At 44.4% G+C, this 21,693-nt stretch overlaps 1 protein-coding gene across 4 annotated transcripts in view; it reads right to left on the bottom strand.

The window, feature by feature from the left end:
* The window catches only part of LOC128941412 (protein FAM219A-like), a 192,593-nt gene extending 172,401 nt beyond the window's left edge, over nucleotides 1-20,192 (bottom strand). For all 4 annotated transcript variants that reach the window (XM_054283166.1, XM_054283165.1, XM_054283164.1 and 1 more), the window contains exon 1: nucleotides 20,133-20,192. In XM_054283166.1, the coding sequence (XP_054139141.1) occupies nucleotides 20,133-20,192 (60 nt within the window). The remainder of the gene's footprint in view (nucleotides 1-20,132) is intronic.
* Nucleotides 20,193-21,693: the final 1,501 nt, after the last annotated feature.

Raw genomic sequence — 21,693 nt, forward strand, 5'->3', positions numbered from 1 at the left:
CTGGCTGGACAGCAGCCAGGCAGAGAGGGGCCTGGGGATACTGACTGACAGCAGACTGAACATGAGTCAGCAGTGTGTCCACACAGCCAAGAAGGCCAATGGCATCCAGGCCTGTATCAGGAACAGTGTGGCCAGCAAGACTAGAGAAGTGATTCTTCCCCTGTATTCTACATTGGTGAGGCCACACCTTGAGTACTGTGTCCAGGTTTGGGTTCCCCAATTTATGAAGGATGTTGAGACCCTGGGGGGTGTCCAGAGAAGGGCAGCAAGACTGGTGAAGGGACTAGAACACAAGTCCTATGAGGAGTGGCTGAGGGAGCTGGGGTTGTTCAGCCTAGAGAAGACGTTCAGGGGAGACCATATCACTCTCTACAACTACCTGAAAGAAGGTTGTAGCCAGGTGGGGGTTGGCCTTTTCTCCCAGGCAACCAGAGACAATACAAGAAGACAGAGTCTTAAGCTGTGCCAGGGGAAGTTTAGGTTGGACATTAGAAAAAAGTTCTTCACAGAAAGAGTGACTGGGCCCTGGAATGGGCTGATGTCTTAGGTTGCAAATGCAAGATGTGGCTGAGGAGTGTGTATTCTATTGCCATCTGTTAGATGTTGCAGTAGTATTAATCAAGTTATAATAAGCAGCTCAGATAGTCTGGTACCCTGGGGGCAGAAAGAATCAAGTCTACCCAAAGAAATGGGGTCGGTCACATGGGATAACTGTCTCAAAGCAACTAAAACCAACATGTCCTCTCATCCAACCCAGCGAGGAGCCAGCCTTTCCCTATAAATGGATGATGAAGAAGAAAACAGACACCAACTTTCCACCCCTCAAGAGTCTCACAACCACTTTACCCCCTGATAAATCACAGTTGTTGTGTTCCAAAAACTTTAATGGAAGCACTAAGGGGTTACCATACAAAAGTTACAAAAATGGGCAGCTGTTTGTGAGATATGCCATGGAACTCATAGTACAATATTCATTGTGGATATTTGGGATTGTTAAGACCAAAATCAATAACCCTACAGTCAGTAAAGTGTTGCATTTCTGACTCAGGCAATTACTATTATGCATCAAGGAAGCTTTAGTGTATGTGTTGCTATGTATCTTTTCAGTACTCTTGGTGATTATTGTTGCATTGTTTTGAGAAGGATAGGTAAGATCCAGGGGATATCCACTGAGATACTCATAACAAAATTAATTTGTCATAGGCAAATTTCAGTCGTGGGGTTCTTTAGCTAAAGTTCTGCCACTTGTCATCATTTTAAAAGATAAAAGTCATCTATTCTGGGTGTTAGATTTTTCTTTCAGGGATAAATGGGTTGCACTACCATTCTTGTGAAAATTCTTCTTACACTAGATGTCATTAAAGGCTTACTTAGGGGGGAAAAAGGGGTTGGGGTGAGGGTACACCCCCCTCTTTGAGGCTTAAGTAAATCATATAACAGTACAATGATCCTATGATAATTCAGTTGCCTAAAACCAAGATAAATGCATTACAATGAACATTCGAAACTACAGACACCAGTCGATGTCCCTTCATCAGACATCGTGAAGCCATGTAACCAAAACAACTGATAACTACCTCATAGAAATCTGGGACTCTTAAAGTAATGGTTCATACAAAGACTCTATTTATTTACAAATTGCTTTATCTGTTAAGTTTGTTTTTTCTCACAGTTCCAAAGTCGAATATTTCAAAGTCATAAATTCAGCTTTGAGTTAAGATTTAACTTGCAACTTTGTTTACAAATTAATTTTCCCGTTTACAAGCTGGTTTTCTGTTTACTGATTGTTTTTTCTAGTAGTTAGACTTTTCTTTAACAGTTTTAAGAATTGAGTGGTTTATTGTTTTTAGAGCTAAGTTGTAACTTGTAACCTAAACACTAAGAAATTCTTGCCTACAGACTCTAAACCAATATCCTGCACCTTTAATGTATATAAGTCATACAAATTAAAACCATGCTGTTTTTCTGTCACCCTGTTTGCTTGGGATTCCTGCAAATAGGTTACAGAGAACATATCACAATTTTTAGTAAAAACAAAACGGTGAGATGTTGCAGTAGTAATAATCAAGTTATAATAAGCAGCTCAGCTCAGCTCCATGGAGCAGCCTCTGGGCTGACTGACAGAAGCTCACAACCAATGGGAGCTCTCCTAGGATGCAGACATTGTATTGGTTCAGAGTCTAGGGGCACAGGAATAGACCAATGAGATGTCTCGACCTGGGAGTTATGAATAAGCTATAAAAGGTGCTAGACACAATAAATGACGCTGTTTTCTGATGACCAAAAGGGAGTTCTGTCCTGTGTTATGTCTCAGACATATGAACATCACAGATTCAGCTGTAATAGTTAGAGGTGGGACAGTTATCTTCTATTAATTGGGCCACCTGTTAAAACCAGGTGGGGAAGTTTGCTCTATCTCTTCCATAACCCATCCTCCCTCTGGGGAGATAGCTTCTGTTAATGGGCCATTGAGTCTCACTGCATGACTGATAAAAGTACATTATCAGCGAAGGGGTGTCAGGGACAGATAAAGGTGATACAGAGACTCTATCATCAGAAGGCATGAAAAGGCACTTTATTATTAGAAATTCACAGTTCTTATAGAAACAATGGTGGACCTAAGACCTGATTGGCCTTTAGGAATCTTCTCTCACCTATTGGTCAAGAAGGGACAATTCCTTCTTGTAAACATCTTTGACAGAGATTGCTTGCCAGGTGCAGAGATTGAGATAATAATTCTTTTAATTCATTCTCTGAGCTTTCTCATAGCTTCTCAGGAAAATCCTGGGAGAACTGTCTCTCTCTTGTTCAGAGGATATGTGATTACCACAGTACATCATCCCATTGTGAGATGCTCCACCCAGGGGGAGGATCCAAGCATTCCTACCTGAATATAATCTGAGATTTGGAACACCACAGGCAGCCTTTTCCCACTAGATTCCCAGAGGAACAGCTGTCTTCTCCACTGGATTCCCAGAGGAAAGACCAGCCCCATCTACACTACCACTGGACCTTCAGAGGAAGACTACACCCTTCTACAGGATCACTACTTCAACAGAACCACACTTGTCACTCCAGGAATACTGCAGCCACCATTCAATCAGACTGCTATCAACACCCGGACCAAATGGGTGTCAGGTCATATTCTGACTCTATCAGTGTTGTTTTGTATTACTGCATTTTTATTATTTTCTTCCCTAATAAAGAACTGTTATTCCTACTCCCGTATCTTTGCCTGAGAGCCCCTTAATTTCAAAATTGTAATAATTCAGAGAGAAAGGGTTTACATTTTCCATTTTAAGAAAGGCTCCTGCCTTCCTTAGCAGAAACCTGTCTTTTCAAAGTAGGACAGCTGCCCAGGGAGGTGGTGGAGTCACTGTTCCTGGAGGTGTTTCAGGAAAGACTGGATGTGGCACTAAGTGCCATGGTCTAGTTGACAAGGTGGTGTTAGGTCATAGGTAGAACTTGATGATCTCAAAGGTCTTTTCCAACCTAGTTGATTCTGTGGTCATGGCCATCTTGGTGTTACATCCACATATTCAATTTACACAGAGATATTGCTGTTAAGTAAGACACTCAAGCTTCTTTAGGCATTGTGAGTTTCTGGAGATAGCATATTCTAAAGTACAGTCTCATTGTGAGTCTTTGTCCTGGTTTGAAAAGGAAGTGAGTTTTTTGGGAGTTTGGTGGTCAAACCAATAGGTGCTCAGATTTGAATATTGGCACCTAGTGTGGCCACTGAGGGCATGGATACGCCTCTGAGAACACAGGGGGTTAAAAGCAGAGAACTCCCAGGAAAACTTTCTCTTGGTTCTGGTGAGTGAAAGAGGTCAGACCTCCCCTGCCCAGCTGTGGGCTGGGTGGGGGAGGGGAAGCCATGCAGCCAGGTGAGGTAGGCCGGGGCCTTGGACAGAGAAGGGAGGTCAAGGCCCCTGCCAGATGGAAGGGTGGAGGAGCACTGAGAGGCATTGGGCAGCCCCCCCCCCGCCAGGAGAGAGAGAGAGAGAGCCTGTTCCTGTGCTTGTGCCACCTTGAAATTTGATATCATGTGCTGGCAGCACCGCGAGAAGGAGAAGGGGGGGATGCGGCGAGGAGGTGCCTGGCAGTCTTGGGAGAGTTCTGGGCAGGCAGAGCCCGAGATTTTAACACTTTTCTTGGATAATGGAAACCTTACAAATGCTGATCCACCTGGAGCTGAATGAGGAGAGATGAAATAGGAGGAAATGGGCCAGTGTGATGCAAGTTTGTGCAAGAGAAAGATGTCCAAAGAAGTTGAGAAGAATCCTAGGTGGGAGGAGATGATGGAATGGCCTTTGGCTGGACTTTTCTTGTATAGCCATGGACAGAACCAGTTTTTTTCCTGTGACACAGAGACTGCCTTTAGGGGGAGTCAATGGCTTGGAGCCAAGAGAGTGCAGTGATGTTATGTGAAGGAGTGGCATGAACAGAGACGATGGGTGAGGAGGGTGGTGGTGCCCTCAATCTTCAGAGAAGAAGATCTCTGTTCTTGAGACCCCTCGGCCCCAGGGGGTGAATTTGGGGAGGGACAGGTGTCCCGAAAGTGAGAGACTGTGCTTTTTTTTGGAACTGGGCAAAGCATCCTTAAAAGGGGAACCCTAGAAGCAGCTCTGGTCCATGCGCAGTGGTGAGAGCACTGGACATGGAGCAAAGAGGTCAGGATGGCAAATGTTCTCCAGGCGGTGCCACGTGTGACATGGAAACACAAGAGGTCTCAACTGTGTTTCCTGGGGAAGCCTATGGTGCAAGAGGGACTCCTCTCTCCTTGATGAACTGAGAATTGATTATCTGAAGGGTGGTGATGGACTGAGAGTTGGTGATCTGAGGGGTGGTAACTGAATTGAGACTCCAAGGTTTTGTCTTACTGTGATGTATTGCAAATTTGGTGGGGGGAGGAGGAATGTTTTTGGAAGGTTTTCATTCTGAGTTCTGTGTATGTTTATTTTTACATACAGTTGTAGGTTAATAAAGTTTTTTTTCTTTATTCCTAAGTTGGAGCCTGCTTTGCTCTATTCCTGGTCACATCTCACAGCAGACACTAGGGACAATATATTTTCATGGGGGCATTGGCATTGCGCCAGCATCTAACCATGACAGTCTTCTTTATCAAGTGATCCAGAAGAAGAATTATTTCAAATGAGGCCCTGAGCAACAAGAAGCATTTGAACAATTTTAACAGGAAATAGTTCATGCAGTAACCCTCAGGCCAGTCCAAACAGGGAGAGATGAAAAAAACCCTGTGCTCTACACTGCAGCTGGGGAGAACGACCCCACTTAGGGCCTCGGTACTTGAGGTCAACCCCCAGGCTTTTGGACTAAGGGATGTGGAGGATCCAAAGCCTGATATACAGTCCAACTGAAAAAGAGATACTGGCATCTTATGAAGGGTTTTGAGCTGCTTCAGAAGTGATTGGTACTGAAGCACAGTTCCTTTTGGTATGCTAACTGCCAGTGCTGGGCTGGATGATTAAAGGAAGGGTCTCCTCTATACTCCATGATGCATAAGTTGCATCATGCATGTGGGTCACACTGATCAAAGCTCAAACAGGAAACCCCAGTCATCCAGGAATCTTAGAAATGATCATGGACAGTCCAGAAAGCAAAGATTTTGGAATGTTATCAGAGAAATACATAATGTGCTGTATTGGGTCTGACTGAGAGAGAGTTCATTTTTCCTTAGCAGCCCTCACAGTGTTGTGCTTTGCATTGGTAGCTGAAAGGGTATTGGTAACACACCAGTGTTTTGGCTACTGCTAAACAGCACTGTCCCTCTAACACTCCTTTCCCCCATCAAGGGGCTGGGAGGGGACTGATGCCTTAAGTTTTAGCTTTCATATTTTTCAGATTCTGTGCTGTTTTAGCGTGTAGTTCTGAGTTTCATATTAAGTGTTGGTAAGCTCTCGTCACAGAGTAGGTAGACAAAATAATTCCTCTTCGAGCCTGGAACCAAGGACAACTGTGACAGTGGGGGTTTGGAGATTATATGTTTGGTCTCTGTCTGGAGTTGTTTGCCACCTGTCTTCCCACTTTTTCTCCGTGGCAGTTATGATAATTCCAGATTTTTCCCTGTCTATCCTCAAAAATCCTGCCTCTGCAGCTTGTCTGTCATAATTTGTTACACCCATTTATCCAGAAAATCCGCTGTCAGTTATATTTCCTTTCTGCCATTGGTATGTAACTTTCCCGCTCCATGTTATGTTTACATTTGTCCCCCCAGACCCCTCCTATCCAGCCATTGATTCGTTAGACCATCTTCTCCAGAGAATCCACCCCTCCTTCATAAAAGCTGCTGTTTTTCTCTGTTTCCCACTCTTTGCCACTGCCCCCTCTTTGAGCCACGCAGCTTCTGCACCCCGCCTGCACCCACGTGGCGCAACGGTTTGCAGCCTCGGTACCGCTCTCCACTGCGAGAAAGAACACCCACGCGGTGTGGCAGCAGCTACCCTGCTTCGGTGCTGCTCCTGCCGTGGGGAAGAACACCTGTGCAGTGCTGCCGCTGCCCGTGCAGCTCTGCCACTGCCCACGTGGCATTGCCACTGCCTGCATGGTGCCGCGTCACCTGCCTCACTTCGGTGCCGCTCCTGCGTGGGAAAGAAATAAAGCAGCTTGGAGAAGCAAGCAAAGAGTCCTTCCTTTTCCATTACTCTGATCCTTCGACACGGGTCCGCGTTTATCGGCCGCTCCCTGGTGGTCCGGGACCCCAGCCAGTGGCCGAACCGTGATCCTGCCTGTCGGTGGCTTAGGCGGGGTGTGGCCATTCCTGGCGTGTGTGCCGATCGTCCTTCCCACGATTAGGACGCAACATCAGAAAACCAATACAAATTTCCGGCCCAAGAGCATAAACAACAGTGAATTGAAGAGAGAAAAACAAAGAGGATGGAACTTCATACCTGAAGCTATAATTAGACAATTAACTCAAATATGCTAATGGACCAAAACTTATAAAAGTGTGAGACCTCATGACCGGTCGTCCATTTTGTGACCATTTTGGGTTCATCTTGGGTGTAGCCCTGGCCAGGCTCTTGTACTGTCCAAAGTGTATCCATTGAGGGCCTTTCATTAAATACCTACTTTATTCTTTAGCTCTGTCTAGCCTCTGTTCTAGGTCAGCCTTCTCAAGGCATCAGGACAAGATCCTGGGAGAGGACACAACCAGGCCAGCTGACCCAAATTAACCAAAGGGATATTCCATATCATATGATGTCAGCTCAGATATAAAAGCTAAAGGGAGAGAGGAGGAACAGGGGGCATTCGTTATTCAATAATGTTTGCCTTCCAGAGCAACCACTATGCATGCTGAAGCCCTGCTTCCCGGGAAGTGTCTGAACATCGCTCGCTGATAGGAAGTAGAGATTAATTTTTCCCTTTGCTTATGCATGCACAAACTTTGGCTTGTTTTTTTTCTTTGCTTTAGTAAACTGCCTTATTTCAACTTACGAGTTGTTTTCCATCTTATTCTCTCTGCCCTGGCCCACTGGGAAAGGGAAGGATAGAATGGCTTAATGGGCACCTGGCACCCAGCCAAAGTCAAACCAATACATGTGCTGAAGAAACCCCATTGTATAAGAAATTACCAGAAAGTAGGAAACAATATTCCTAGTTTACTGATGAGCTCTGCCATATTGTGGGAAAAGATGGAAAGTCAACAGCAGCTGTATAGAGTCCCCTATGACAAGTTGTGAAAACTGCTGGAGGTGAAGGTGTGTTGAGTCAGCTTGCAGAGCTGAAAGCTCTCCAGCTGGCTTTAGACATTGCTGAATGAGAAAAATGGCCAATACTTTCTCTCTACACTGACTCATGTATGGTAGCAAATGCCCCATCCCCATGGGGTGGCTGCAGCAATGAAAGCAGAATAACTGGCAGCATAGGGGTAATCCCATATGGGCTGCTACATTGTGGAACGCTGCTGCATTGTGGAACGATATTGCTGCCCAGGTGACGGTCACTGTGGTGGTGCATCTCTCCCCCTCAGCCCACACTATGATCTGAGAAATGCTCCTTAAGCCTCGGCCTTGATGAACAGCATCTGGACTAAGCTCCTCTTGAGCTTATCAACACTGTCTGCTCCCAGGAACTTGGGCTGTCTAACAAGCTCATGTTTTTTAAGGAACAGCCTTGGAAACTTATTTTTCTTGCCTGAATAACAATCCAAGTGGAATAATATTTTTGTTATAGAACTTTCAAAGGAAGTTACCAACCTAAAATGCGACCAGGATGGGAAATTACTATGACTAAAGCCCACTCCTGCAACTCTATAAACAGCAGTCCAAAGTGAGACCCTTTGAGCTCTCCTGGACTGCAGCGGGCTGTGACCAACAATCTCCTTCTGAGTGGGGCCTCTCAGAGCCACCGAACACTCAAGTTTGTCACACTGGGAGAATCACTGAACAATGCCGACGGATCCTGGGCTGATACCCCTCACTCCTCAAGGCTCAACCTTTCTCCTGCTGAAAAGATGCAAGTGCATCTGAAGTGAGTATTTCACTGAACTTAAGGGGAATTTTTCACAAGTACCTTGTACAAACACTAGGTTTGTGTGCATGCAAGTGTGCATATGCTATAGCAAATGTGCTAGGAATGCTGCTCTACTAGATTCTTAAGTACTTTAGATTTGTAAGTTAGGCCTGTAAGTAAACTACTTTGTGGTATAATAAATTCTATATGAATCCTTTACTAAATTGTTTAACTTATCAATTAAGTTTTATGTTAAGTGCTGTTGGGCCTTTAGGCATAAACTGTTAATCAAATCCTGGCTCAGTTTAGCATGGGAATCTACCCTGAAGCTTGTGACTCAACAAGAGGGTCTTCTGTATTCCTTTTTATCCTTACCCTTTCATAGCCTTTTCTCTACCCCCCTCCAAGCCTCCATATAGATAGTTTTGGATTTATTTCAATTTGAGTTGATTGATTTTGGATTTTTGTTTGTTTTTTTCTTAGTGTGCTTTAACCATCTAGTTTTTGCAGATACCATTGCCAGTGGTTCTTTAGGCAACCTTTAAATGTTCACTCACGACAGTCACGTAGATGCTTATGTACCCAAGAGTCAGGCCACTGAAGAATATCAGAATGACTAACAGGTGAATCAGGCCACCAAGATGGAATTATTTCTAGCTCAGTGGGCCCATGACACCTCAGGCCATCAAGGAAGAGATGCAACATATCAATGGACTTGTGATCAAGGGGTGGACTTTACCATGGACACTATCACACAGGGTATCCATGAATGTGAAATATGCACTGTAATCAAGCAGGCAAAGCAGTTAAAAGCCCCTGTGGTTGTCGTGGTTTGACCGGAAATGGGACATCTGGGATATTTTGTTTTGCTGTGATTACCAATGGGTAATTGGAATTTAAGATGGGCACTTAGTTTGACCAGTGGGACATTTGGATCCGCCTCTTGAGACTACGAACTCAAGGGGTTAAAAGCAGGGCTCTTGGCCTTCGGAGCCCTCTTGGGATTTCCGGCGTGAAGAAGTCTCTCCCCCGGCCCAGTTTCTGGCTGGGCTGGGGGAGGGGAGAGCCACGTGGGCCATCTACGGTAGGCCCGGGTTCGGAGGAAGGGTGGCAGACCCTTGAGCGACCAGTTTATTCCCCCCCCCCCCAGAGAATGCAGCCCGTGCTCGAACTGTATATCTTGAAACTTGATATCATGTGCCGGCAGGCAGCACGGCTGGGAGGAGAAAGGGGGGGGGCAGCGGGCAGTCCGGCCGCCTGGGAGACCTTTTAACCCTTTGGGGAATGAAGGCTTCGCAGAACATTGCCTTTCCTGGGAAAGGGACAGGAGTGGAAGATGAAGGAAGAAAATTAGGCCAGTAAGGAGGGTCTGGCAAAGGGAGAAGAGAGATGTTGAAGGAATGGAGGAAGATGGAGTGGCAGTTTTTGCTGGACTCTTTTTTGTTGTATTTCCATGGACTGTTTCCTGGTGAGGCAGAGGCTGTATTGCAGGGGGAAGCGGAGGCTCGGCGTCAAGAGAGTTTGGTTTTGAGACCCCTCGGCCCCAGGGGGTATAGAAGACATGGGGGGGACAGAGGTCCCAGGATTGTGACTGTACTCTGCTTGGAACGAGACGAGGCATTCTTAAAAGGCCCTGAAGGCAGGCCCCTGCCCCATCCCATGCCAGGTGGTGAGAGCACCTCGGCATGGAGAGGAGATGTCACGAGGTAGCAAGATACCGGGCGGATTGCTGATTGTGACAAGAAGTCCGTGGCACAAGGAAGGACTCCGTCTATCCCTTATGAGCTGAAGATTTGATTTTTTTTTTTTTTCCAAAGGGTGGTGCCAGACCGAGTGTGGATAATTTTTTGGGAAATGTAAATGTGTTTGGGAATTTGGTGGGAGGAGGATAAGGAAGTGTTTCTGTGTAGTTTTCATTCTCCTTGTTTTTTTCCCTGTGTGTGTGTAGGTTAGTAATTGTGTGTGTAGTTTAGTAATTGTGTGTGTAGTTTAGTTAATAAACTTTTCTTTATGTTTAAGTTGGAGCCTGCTTTGCTTATTTCCTGGCCACATCTCACAGCAGATATCAGGTAAAAGGTATATTTATGGGGGCCTTGGCTTTGCCAGGCCTAAACCATAACATTGGTATAGAGGACAATGGCTGAAATAAAAATATGAGGAGACTTGGCAGATTGACTATATCACACTCCCACAAACCTGCCAAGGCAAGGACCATGTGCTTGCAATGGTGGAAACGAGAGCCAGATAGCTGGAAACGTAACCTGTGCCCCATGACACTGGCCAGAACACTATCCTGGGCCTTGGAAAGCAAGTCGTACGGCAATGCGGTACTCCAGAAAGAATTGAGTCAGACAATGGGGCTCATTTTTGAAACAACCTCATAGACCCTTTGGCCCAAGAACATGGCACTGAGTAGGTATATCACATTCCCTATCATGCACCAGCCTCTGGAAAGATGGAATGATGTAATGGACTGTTAAAGACTACACTGAGAGCAATGGGTGGTGGTACCATCAAACATTGGGATACACGTTGAGCAAAGGCCACAGGTTAGTCAACACCAGAGGATCTGCTAATTGGGCTGTCCCTGCCCAATCAACACTTTTACATACTGCAGAAGGAGATAAAGTTCCTGTAGCGAACAATATAAATATGCTGGGGAAAACAGTCTGGTTAATTCCTGCCTCAGGCAAAGGCAAATCCATCCATGGGATTGCTTTTGCTCAAGGACCCACGGGCACTTGATGGGTAATGCGAGAGGATGGGGAAGTCTAGTTGATAGTAAAAGGTTTTAAAATGATACAATTCGGGGAATTAGAAAGAAGCTAGACTTAGTGGGGCCCTGGAAAAATGTTAAAAATAGACTCTGAAAATGTTAGGCTTTGTGTTTGCCAGATCATGTGAAATTGCACCTGTGTAAGCAGTATATGATAAATGATATAATTGTTAGATGTGATGATTGTTTAGTAATTTAATATAATTATTGTTTAATTGTAGGAAGAATCATGAGAAACCATGTTAGAAGTTTGAGGGGGGCCACGAGGAGCCCATGCTTGGATGAAATCTATGTATACAATAGAACAATACAAGTTTAATAATTAACATGAAAGTTATATAACGATAGACTATAAAAACACGTTAATCCCGAACCCATGTCAGAGTCAGATTTGGGTTTGCACCCCTGACACCCAGAGCTCTTCAATAAAAGCACCTACATATAATCATTCTCGTGATTATGTGTTTCTGAACACTAACACAGTGTGTGCCTCAAAAGGATTCGATTTTGGATGAGAAGAGACAATGAATTTAACTATATGATGTTAATAACTATACAACACTATTATCACTTCTATGGCAGCTATATGCCCATCTTTGTCACTCTAGATTTGGGGATCCAAACACGACTCCCCTTCAGTCACCACATTAATGATGAATGAATTGTGATGAAACCAAACAAGTGCAGCCTTGATGGAATCAGAACTGGCTTCAACATGTGATAAGACCACACACTGGTTTTCCTGCCTAAAAGACTGTTATGATAGAAGGATTCCAAGGTCATGGACTAAATGAACTCAGTAGACTTTTATAGGGATGGCCCATTGACTAACGAAACTAAATTATATCTGTGTGTATATCTATCAAAAGACAGGAAAGGCAATGGTGTAGTGGACAGCCAGGCATCTGGCATGATGTAAATGGTATGGAATAAGGGGTGGATACAGTCCCCACAGCAGCTGGGATAGAGTTTTTTTTTTTCTTGGCTGCTGGGATAGAGTTATTTTTTTTCTTGGCTGCTGCTACAGTGCTCTGTTTTAGATTCAGTTTGAGAATAATGTTGATAAAAGACTGTAGAAGCCCAGAGGGGGCTAATGTGAGCATTCTGGCCACAAGCCAGGCAAAACTGAAATCCAGCAAGTGGAATCCTATCAATGCATACATAAAAATGGCCCAGACATTCGGATTCCAGTTGGTTCTCATCAGCAATTAATAAAGTTTCTAATAGGTATGGGAGCACAACATTCAATATTAATGCAGTAGGATGCTGAGAAGCTGAATGTATGACCTGGGTAACAGAATTAAAATCACTGGAGTAAACAAAGCAAGTGTTATCTGACAAGTTGCTACGGTTAAGTTACGGCTCCTGGGTGAGAAGCAGATGTTGGCTACTCACTTTGCAATTAAAGATCATAATGAAAACATTTTTTGATGTCCTGAATGATTGAACCTGACGTCTGGACAGCAGCATATGGTCCTTCGGTTCAAATGTTAACCCAAACCAGAGACTGCAGTGCACTCCACTCAGCACCTGCAGTCCCTGATCCAAGGACTGCCAGTGCATCACACTGCCAGATTTTTGCTCTGGTACAAGGTGGAATTTCTATAGTTCTAGTTGATTTGGCCCCACTAACAGCTGTGGTACTCAGTACCACAAACCTAACAGCCACACTACCAGCAGAGGGGTGGTAACAGATTTGGAGAAGAGAGGTATTATCACTGACTCACATTCCCCTTCTGATTCTCCTGTCTGGCAGTTGAGAGACAGACAGTTGTGGTTTACAGTTCATTACAGGCAATTAAATACCGATACTATGCCTTTAACTGCTGCTGTGCTGACTTTTGCAGAACTGGTAACTAAAATTCAGAGAACATCCTACTTATGGATGGCAACCATAGATGTAAAAAATGGTTTTTATGATTCCAGACCGGGAACATGACAAGGCTCAAATTGCACTTACCTGGAAAGGAGTGCAATACACCTTTCAAGAAACTCCTGCAGGGGTATAAGCATTCACCTATGATTGCACATGCTGTACTTGCTGAACTTTTACAGACAGTCTCACTCCCTCTGGACATGAAATTATGTACTATTCTAATTGCAGGAGACCACCCTGAAAGGGTGGTGGAAGCAGCAACAGCAGTTCAGAAAGCACTTCATGAAGTCTAAGCTGAGATTCTACCTGAGGAATGTTAAGGCCAAACTGGCCCTGTCAGAACAAAAATATCTTTACTGTTCAACTTAACTGCATTTAAAGAGACAGAACAGAGATAGTCTGAGTGGGAAAAATTAACTTTGTCATTAGTCCAAGATGTCGCACAACTTGAGCCACTAAGGGGTAACCTGTTCGGACTAACCCTGCCAAGACTTGTATTGTTTTCTCTTTCCAGGAATGATGCCAGCACACCCCCACTGAAGATGAAGCTAACCATCAAAGGACTGCTTATCCTTCTTGCAGGAACAATCATCGCCAGCATGAACTAAATCTGGTTCACAAATCAACAAGCTCCACCCTGAGGGTGGAAACCCTCAGTTCTTATGCTAATAAGTATGGTAACTATAATAAATTCTACATCCCACATGCTTCTCAGTTGTGGGTGCAATTTACTGTGGCAGCAATTATAAAGGAAGAAGATAAAAGCTATTTGTCCACTGACATTCAGAAGATAACCTGGGCCAATGCAACAAAATTTGAAAGGGAATTCCACTCTTGGTGGTAATTAGCTAATTTCCCTTATGACTTCACCAAGAGTAAAGCCACAGTTGTTGTTTTAACAATACAACAGTGCTTTGGTATATACTATATATTCAGTCATTATGTCAGGTGTAAATCACAGTGGAGCTGTACTCTATCCCCTGGAACAGAGTACAGGCCCAATGGAATGGATGAGCCTGTATGATAACCCCTTGTGATTTTGTACTTGTAGACAACTTTATTGTAGATATAAGTAATCACTCTAATATTTGTGTCTGTAATTTTTTTAACATTATGGGATGCAATTTTATTTACTCAGCTCCTGTTATATCTTATAAATTGTTATGATTTAATTATACACTGATTTAAAGTATACAGCCTATCCCTATTGGAACAAATCTCACCTTGATACAGACAAAAGACTTTGATTATCATTCATAATGACGTGGAAAAAATCCAACAAGCATTGCAACAAGTAAAGAAAAACGGGGAACACCATTAGTAGGACATTTTATTTGGATGGTCACTAACAGCAATGGGAATTCTTAACAAGATGTTACACCCTGTGATTGTTCTTTTAATGTTAACCTCTCTGCTTTTTATTTTGGTAATCTAATTACACCTTAAGATGTAGGGGATTAAAATGAGATTATCCCCAAAATTTAGAGACTGCTTACAAAATGCATTTGCCCCTTTCTGTCTCTCCTTCTCTCTTCTTTTCTCTTTTCAATGGATCACCAAGTCTATATTGGTGTTTGAGCCATAGAGTGGTGTAGAATCCCAGAAAATAAGGGGCTAATGTGTATGTCTCAAACACCGATAGCCAGATAGCTGTGGAGCCAAGCAAGGATTGCTAGTAATAACAGTAGAGGATTGTTGGTAATAACACACCATGAGAAAAAGGTTGTGGCTAGCAAGGGATCCATGTGGAGGTAGGGCAGCACTTTTCTGGGACAAACATCCTTGTTCTAGTTTCTGGAGGTGAGCACAACACAATACACCACAAATGTAAGAATAAAGTCAAGAAGCAGGCATGGACCGTGGGAGGGGGAATCAAGACCACCAAAGACCCCTGAAGCCGTCCAACACACTTCCATAAAGGTCCAGAACAGATTGCACATGAGAACTAACTTGCATAGAAAGCAAGAAACTTATCTCCAGGGTGGGGAAAACCTATATATGAAAAGGTACTTCCACAAAGCCCAGATGGCACACCCAGGACCCTGGACACCCCAGCTGCATCGATGCTGGGACCAGAACAGGTGATCTCTTTTTCTTTTCCTCTCCCCTTCTTCAATTAATCTCTCACTTTCTCTCTTCCCTTTGCCCTACCCCTTTATTCAAAACCCACTGTCATGTACTTATATAGTAGGTCAGGGACTAGCATACCAATTCCCATGCTAAGTGTGTAGTTTACTAATAAAATTGTGAGGTTTTGTGGACCCTCTGACTTTTGTCATTCCTTTCAGCCATGATCATCTGCAAATCTTGGGTGCTCCCTTCCCCTTAAGGGTAGGACATCATACACACTGATGGTTTTGGTTGTTGCTAAGCAGTGCTTACTCTAAATCAAGGACTTTTCAGTATACCATGCTCTGCCAGTAAGCAGGTGCATAAGGAGAAGGGGGGGAAGCATAGCTAGGAGTGGGAGCCTATGCTGGAATCACTTCTGGAATTTATCCCTAGCCTGGGGGGTATAATAAAAATGCTCCTGTACCTCTGCACCTAAGACCTGATACAGGGCAGAGAAGGAACAAGACAATCCCAATGACAAAAATGAAACATGCAGGGAGGTAATTTTTAGGTTACTGCTATAAATGACACAGCAGCACATCAAAACAAGCTGTATAACTAAAAGCAGCACTTTCTGAATTATTTTAATTTCAGAACTCATAGTGCTGTAGGCATTTACAAAACATATAGCTGTGTAACCCATGGGCTACATTAAAATTAATATACATAGGGATGACATTTTCATTTTAGAAACTTTTTTCCACCTAGAAAGGAGTTTCTTGTGTATCTACGCTAGACCTAATGTTATATTAGCATACTCTTTCTAAGCCCTACAGGCATGGCTTTTATTTTTGCTTCTTCATTACTCTCTCATTTTAGGTTTTCCCCTCTTTCAGGGATGCATCAGACAAAACAAAAAGGTCTCAACGCATAGCACAACTTCCCTAGGATGAAACAGTCAATATGTTCCACAAATAATGAATATGGATTTGATAAGCATGCTGAACACTGATACTGTCCACTGACTAAAATGATAGTTTTGTTTTTAAAAGCTAAGCATACAGTAGATAGCCTATTTTTTTTTCTCTTCTAATGTTCAAAGAAAGCTGTATAGAAAAGCATCTTCTGTATCCTTCAAAGTTTCAGAAAATTTTATACCTCCAGGAGAGCAGCATATATTTGGCATCTCAGCTAGAAAACCAACAATCTCACTGTAGGATGCAGCTAAGCAAAATCCTTGGATCAGCTGCGGTCATAGCAACTAGAGCTACCAGCCCAAGGTCCTACAGCCTGGCAAACATCTGCAAGGAAGCAGCGTGGCCGCAATACTTCAGAACAAGATCTAAGAACTATTAATTCAATTTCTCCAGAAAGAGCTCTCACTTTTCATGTGGGCAGATAACTGGGAAATTAAAATACTCTGTTACACATGTCGCTTTCAGAAAGCAAGCCAAAGTCTCATAAGTTTCTAGCAAAGCTCCTCTGAAGCTGCTGCACTTTGACAGGTGCTTTTTATTCAGAAAAGTCATACTGGTGCTGTGTGGGCAAGAGCATGTTTACTTCTGTTTTTTTGCTAAGAACAGAGACTGTCTGCATCAGTGTATGGGAGCAACATGAGGTCCAACACCATCATTTGTCAATCTGCCATCATACGCCAGTCAGTGCTTGGTGTATGCTAGAGATACAGGCTCAGAAGGATTTCAGACAGCTGATAAATAGTGCCAGTATCAACGGCAGGTTTGGAGGCTGAAGGGCTCAGAAAAGCTTCAGACTACTTTCTAAGAATGGCTTCCCTTCAGCATTTAATAGCATACCTATTGCTTCATTTTGAACATTAGCAGAGCAGCAGGCCTGCCTGTCACATTGTTTCTAGGCAGATCTCCGACAGTTATCCTGGAGTTCAGCATGAAGACATCAAAAGGTAAGATGACACTTTACCTACACAGATGAACGGACATTAAAAAGTATGCATGCTCGTCAAGAACACAAATTTTTAAGAATTTTGAGAAAAGCCTAGCTTTACAAACCTCACTTCAGGATCCTTCTCAAACTGCCATGTACTGGCCAGACTCAGAGGAAACACTGCTCTCTTAGGATACCCTCCAGCCTAAACAGGATGAAAATATATTTCTTATAGTGTATGCACTTCAGACTGGTCAAGGGACCTTCCATTCTCTATTTGCTTTCAGCAAGGGATCATGTTTCAAAACAGTTTTTGATAGCTTTAATAGTAGTTATAACAGCTCTCAGGTTTTGCCTGGAAAACAAACTTCTACCTCAGCCCTTTGGATGGGGAAAACATTGCCAGACTCCTTTGGCCTTCAACACTGGACGACTCATCTGTCCCCAAGACCATGTGAAACTGAACACTTTTATACTGGGAAGAGAAAAAAGTCCTGAAATGCTAAGGTTATTCTCTACTTATAAGCATGTGATGGAGGAGAGAGAGAAGGGTCAAACAGTTACTGTAACAGAATAAAGCAGCAACATGGGACAGAACTGCGTGGCAAATCAGTATGATAAACCTCAGTCACCTTCCGAACTGCAGCGATTCTTACAAGCATCCAGTCCCTACTTGCAAAATACAAACCAGGAGCTACACAAAGTAGACAAAGCCCCTGGAAGCGTTGTACCAGACTTGTTCTGTCCCACTTCTGAGCCCAATGCCAGCATTTCTAGGAACACAGAAAAATCCCATATATCCAGTCATAGCAACAGCCTTCAACATAGACAAGCTTGCACAATGCATTCCATTAGTTAAAAATGAACTGAAACCCTGAAACAAAGTTTCAGAATATTCTTTTAATGCAAGTGTTAAATCTCTTTGTGTAAAATTCTTAATTATTGGCTGCTGAAGAAGAAGGAAACTTATTTCCAAAGCTTACTATGACAGCTGCATAATATACCATCCTACCCTGCAACAGCAGGGCTGGACCAGACCATCGCTTTGGGTTCTGGTCACTCCATGGCCATGCAAACGTGTATGCACAAGCCAATTTCATTCCTCTACTATTATCATGGGGTTTCTAAGAAATACTTATGTGTATTTTTCATCTGCCAACAACTTTTCCAAACTTCCTAATCTCACTGCCATGCCTACTGCTCTCAGCATGAATAAAGAGGGTCAGCCTTGTCATGCCTGCTGTCTCTGCTTGACAAAACACATACACACCAAGTAAGGCATGCAACAAGTCTACATCAGCTTTATGGATGGTTTTCTTCCCCACCACAAAGGTTAGAAGCTGAAAAAGCAAACAAGAAAACACCACCACCCAGCTAAAAATGTTTTCACAATTTTTCAACACTCCCACCATAAGAAAATTGGTTTTCTTGCCACTGAGGGGTAATTTAAATTTGTAAACTGTCTTTCTGTTCACAAGACAATTATTTTGTTCTCAACTTTTTTGCAAACACTAGCTGCAACAAGAAACTAAGGACATCAACACTAAATTATGCAGTTTGATATACTGGAAATCTCAGTAGTATCTTCAGTGCTAACATGAACCAGTCAATAACCTATCCTCACCTGCTGTCAAAAGGATCTGTACATGTACTTTAATAAAGTTATTTCCGCTTCTCTAAATATTTCATATCATTGTCTCATGCAATCGGATGCCAAGATGGAATTTGCTTACTCCAGGTGCCACAGAGAATCAGCATCTTGAATCAGCTCATATCCAGCTTTCACTTTAATGCCAAGGTGAACTGTATTTCAACAAGTCCCAGGTCGCACATAATAACACACCTTCAAGTGAAGAGTAAGGCAGACTGAATTTAGTGGAGAGGAACACACAAAGGAACCTTTCCCAGTTAGGAAACAAATAGATAACCACATTCACGTGTTCTGCAGAATGCAGCTGGGGCACAACACACATAAGCAAGCCTGTAGCATCAAAGCAAAGCAACGCAACTACACATTCATAAGAAATCATCACCAAGACTACTTGGTGATGATCTAGCATCTCCCATGACTACCAGCCAGCTAGCCTTCCTTCATAAGCGTCATTTCAGAAGATACCAAGAGCCCAGGACCACTCTACCTGCCCAGTTGTGCAGCCAGAAAGTCCCACAAGTCTGTATACTTCCTTCTCTGCAAAGATTCCCCAGGGTCCCATGTAGTAGTGTAACCTTTATGTGAACTTCTTCAGAGTTCATTAACTGAGTATAATTGTGTCCATGAAGTGGAAAAATAACACAAAATGAAAAACATATGCCCTGGCTTGGGGGGAAAAATCCAACACCTTAAAAATTGCTTTTTTATGTAAAGAACTGTACATGAGCAAAACTGTAATTTGACACAGGTGTTTCTTTGCAGAACACCTGGATTTTTCACACGAGTATCTAATAGCATTTTTCCTCTAGAGCAATGGCTATAAAATCAGCCAGAGAGAGTGGTCCCACAGCTTCATACAACTCACGCCAGATAGGCGTATTTAACGCCCATCCCGTGCGGATATCTCGGTCCTAGGGAGAACCTCTCAGTCCGGACTGCGCATAAGCATCGCTCAATTGTACCCCAGACCTCACCTATATTGTAAAAATCAACTAAAACCCCACCAATTCTTTACGCCTCCAGCTGCTCTGGCTGCCCGTCCTTACTTGGACGGGCTCCTGCATCTTTCCGCCGCTTCCCACTCCCCCGGAGCACTCCCCTCCCCTGCACTGGAGCCCACTGGCCGAGGCGGCGCGAAACACTCACCTCATGCACTAGCCAGGCCAGGGTGTTTCGAGACGTTACTGCGTTTGCAGAAGCGACGTTTCAACCGACGCAGGGGCAGAGCCCCTTTTGCCCACCCCCTTCCCTTCTCCCCCCCTTCGCGGGGGGCTTCTGCCCTTGCCACCGATAACACCCAGGGAGATGACGGCCATTACACGACAATCGCGGCGCACAGGCACAGGGAGCACACACCCCCATGGCAAGGGGGCAGCTCCCGGAAACAGCGCGGCCTCCCTCACCAGCGGCTGCATCTCGGCCCGAACGGCTGGCACCTGGAAGCGGTCTATCTCCTCCATCATGATGGTAGAGACAAGGCGGAAAGAAAGAAGACCAAATACAGGGAGACTCCTCAAACATCGAAAGATTAAAGCAACGGCGCCGCCCACCGCGGGTTCTGCCTTATCATCGTCGCCGCCGAAGTGACTCAGCCGCGCCGCTTCCGGGCCCGGCCCCCACCGCCCCGCCCTATATTTGCATATTCATGAAAGGCGGGAGTTCTGGCAATAATTCCGGGGTCCAGACGCTCGGTTCTCTGCAGCCCTCGCCTCACTGCCGCAGGGACGTACACTTTCCTCTCTAGGGAGGCGCGGGGACACTTCAAGGAGAGGTGGAGAGAAAAAGAATAGCCAACGCTGACAGCGTTCTGCGCCCGGATTAGTTGCCATGGTTGCTACTATCGACTTCCGTCGGCCGGAAGGGTGTTGGGCTCGTGTGAGGAGCAGCTGGTGACGGGGAGCCGCTGCGGTAGCTGTCATGTCAGTCAAGGCGGGCGACAGGCACCGGTAGTTAGAGGGTTTGACATGAGCGGGCATCGTAGCAGGGCTGTGTCGCCCTCTCGTGTGACAGCGCCGGGGTTGAGCTCACCACCTGTGCTTCGTTTTTCGGGGGAATAGTGATTCATACGAGGGAGCATCACTATGCGGCCCTGCTGTCTCTGCTGACCTCAGCTCCTACTCTGAGCGCGTGCCTCACTGTCACTGGTGTGACACCAGGCCCACAATGAGATCACCATTCCCACTGTCACCACATGTTACGTTGACATGCACAGCCCAGTTCCTTTCCCTCTAGAGTGCCACATAGAGCTGTAATCCCCCAGAGCTGGGTGGGACATGGGGGCTTGGTACAGTTCCTCTTTGGCACTGCTTGCTGTGTTGATACTTCATGTTGCATCACTCTGTTCCTGCACTGAGGTATGTCATCACTCTGCCACTGATACCCTGCATGTTCCATGGCACTTCTATGTGTTGCCACCCTACTCAGGCAAACCAACATGTCCCAAAGCTGCAGCACCCCACACTGTCGCAGTACTGTTGCATCCCTATGAGACTACAAGAGTCTCTGGTCATCACTATATTATGCATTTTTGTCACTGTTAAAGTGTATGACACTTCCAGGACAAGTTTTAATGCACTTGAGATGTCCTTAGTCTGTCAGAGAATCTTTAAGGCTGCTAAATAAATAGGTTGAAATCCTGTTGTAGTTGAGCCGGTCATAGTTGAGACGGAGACAATACAAAACAACACACTCCATTTTCAGAAGGCTTCAAACCTCATTTTATTATAGCATGCATGCTTTTTATACATTCTTACAAGACGTTTACACTTTACTCATTGGTCATGAAAGAACAAAAAAGTGCTTATTGGAATAGACAGTTGCAGTTTTCTCTTATTTATCCTTCTCTCTTGCTTGGTTTCTATGTCAACAACCTAGGTAGGAAATTCTTTCAGGGGTAAACATGGATCCTCTTATCAAACTTCTCTCTGGCTCACAGAAGTCACTGTAAAACCTCTTCCACAATTC

The sequence above is a fragment of the Melozone crissalis genome, unplaced genomic scaffold (assembly GCF_028551555.1).
Source record: "Melozone crissalis strain CALT ecotype California unplaced genomic scaffold, PUWL_Pcris_2 ptg000035l_1, whole genome shotgun sequence".
NCBI classification, from domain to species: Eukaryota; Metazoa; Chordata; class Aves; order Passeriformes; family Passerellidae; genus Melozone; species Melozone crissalis.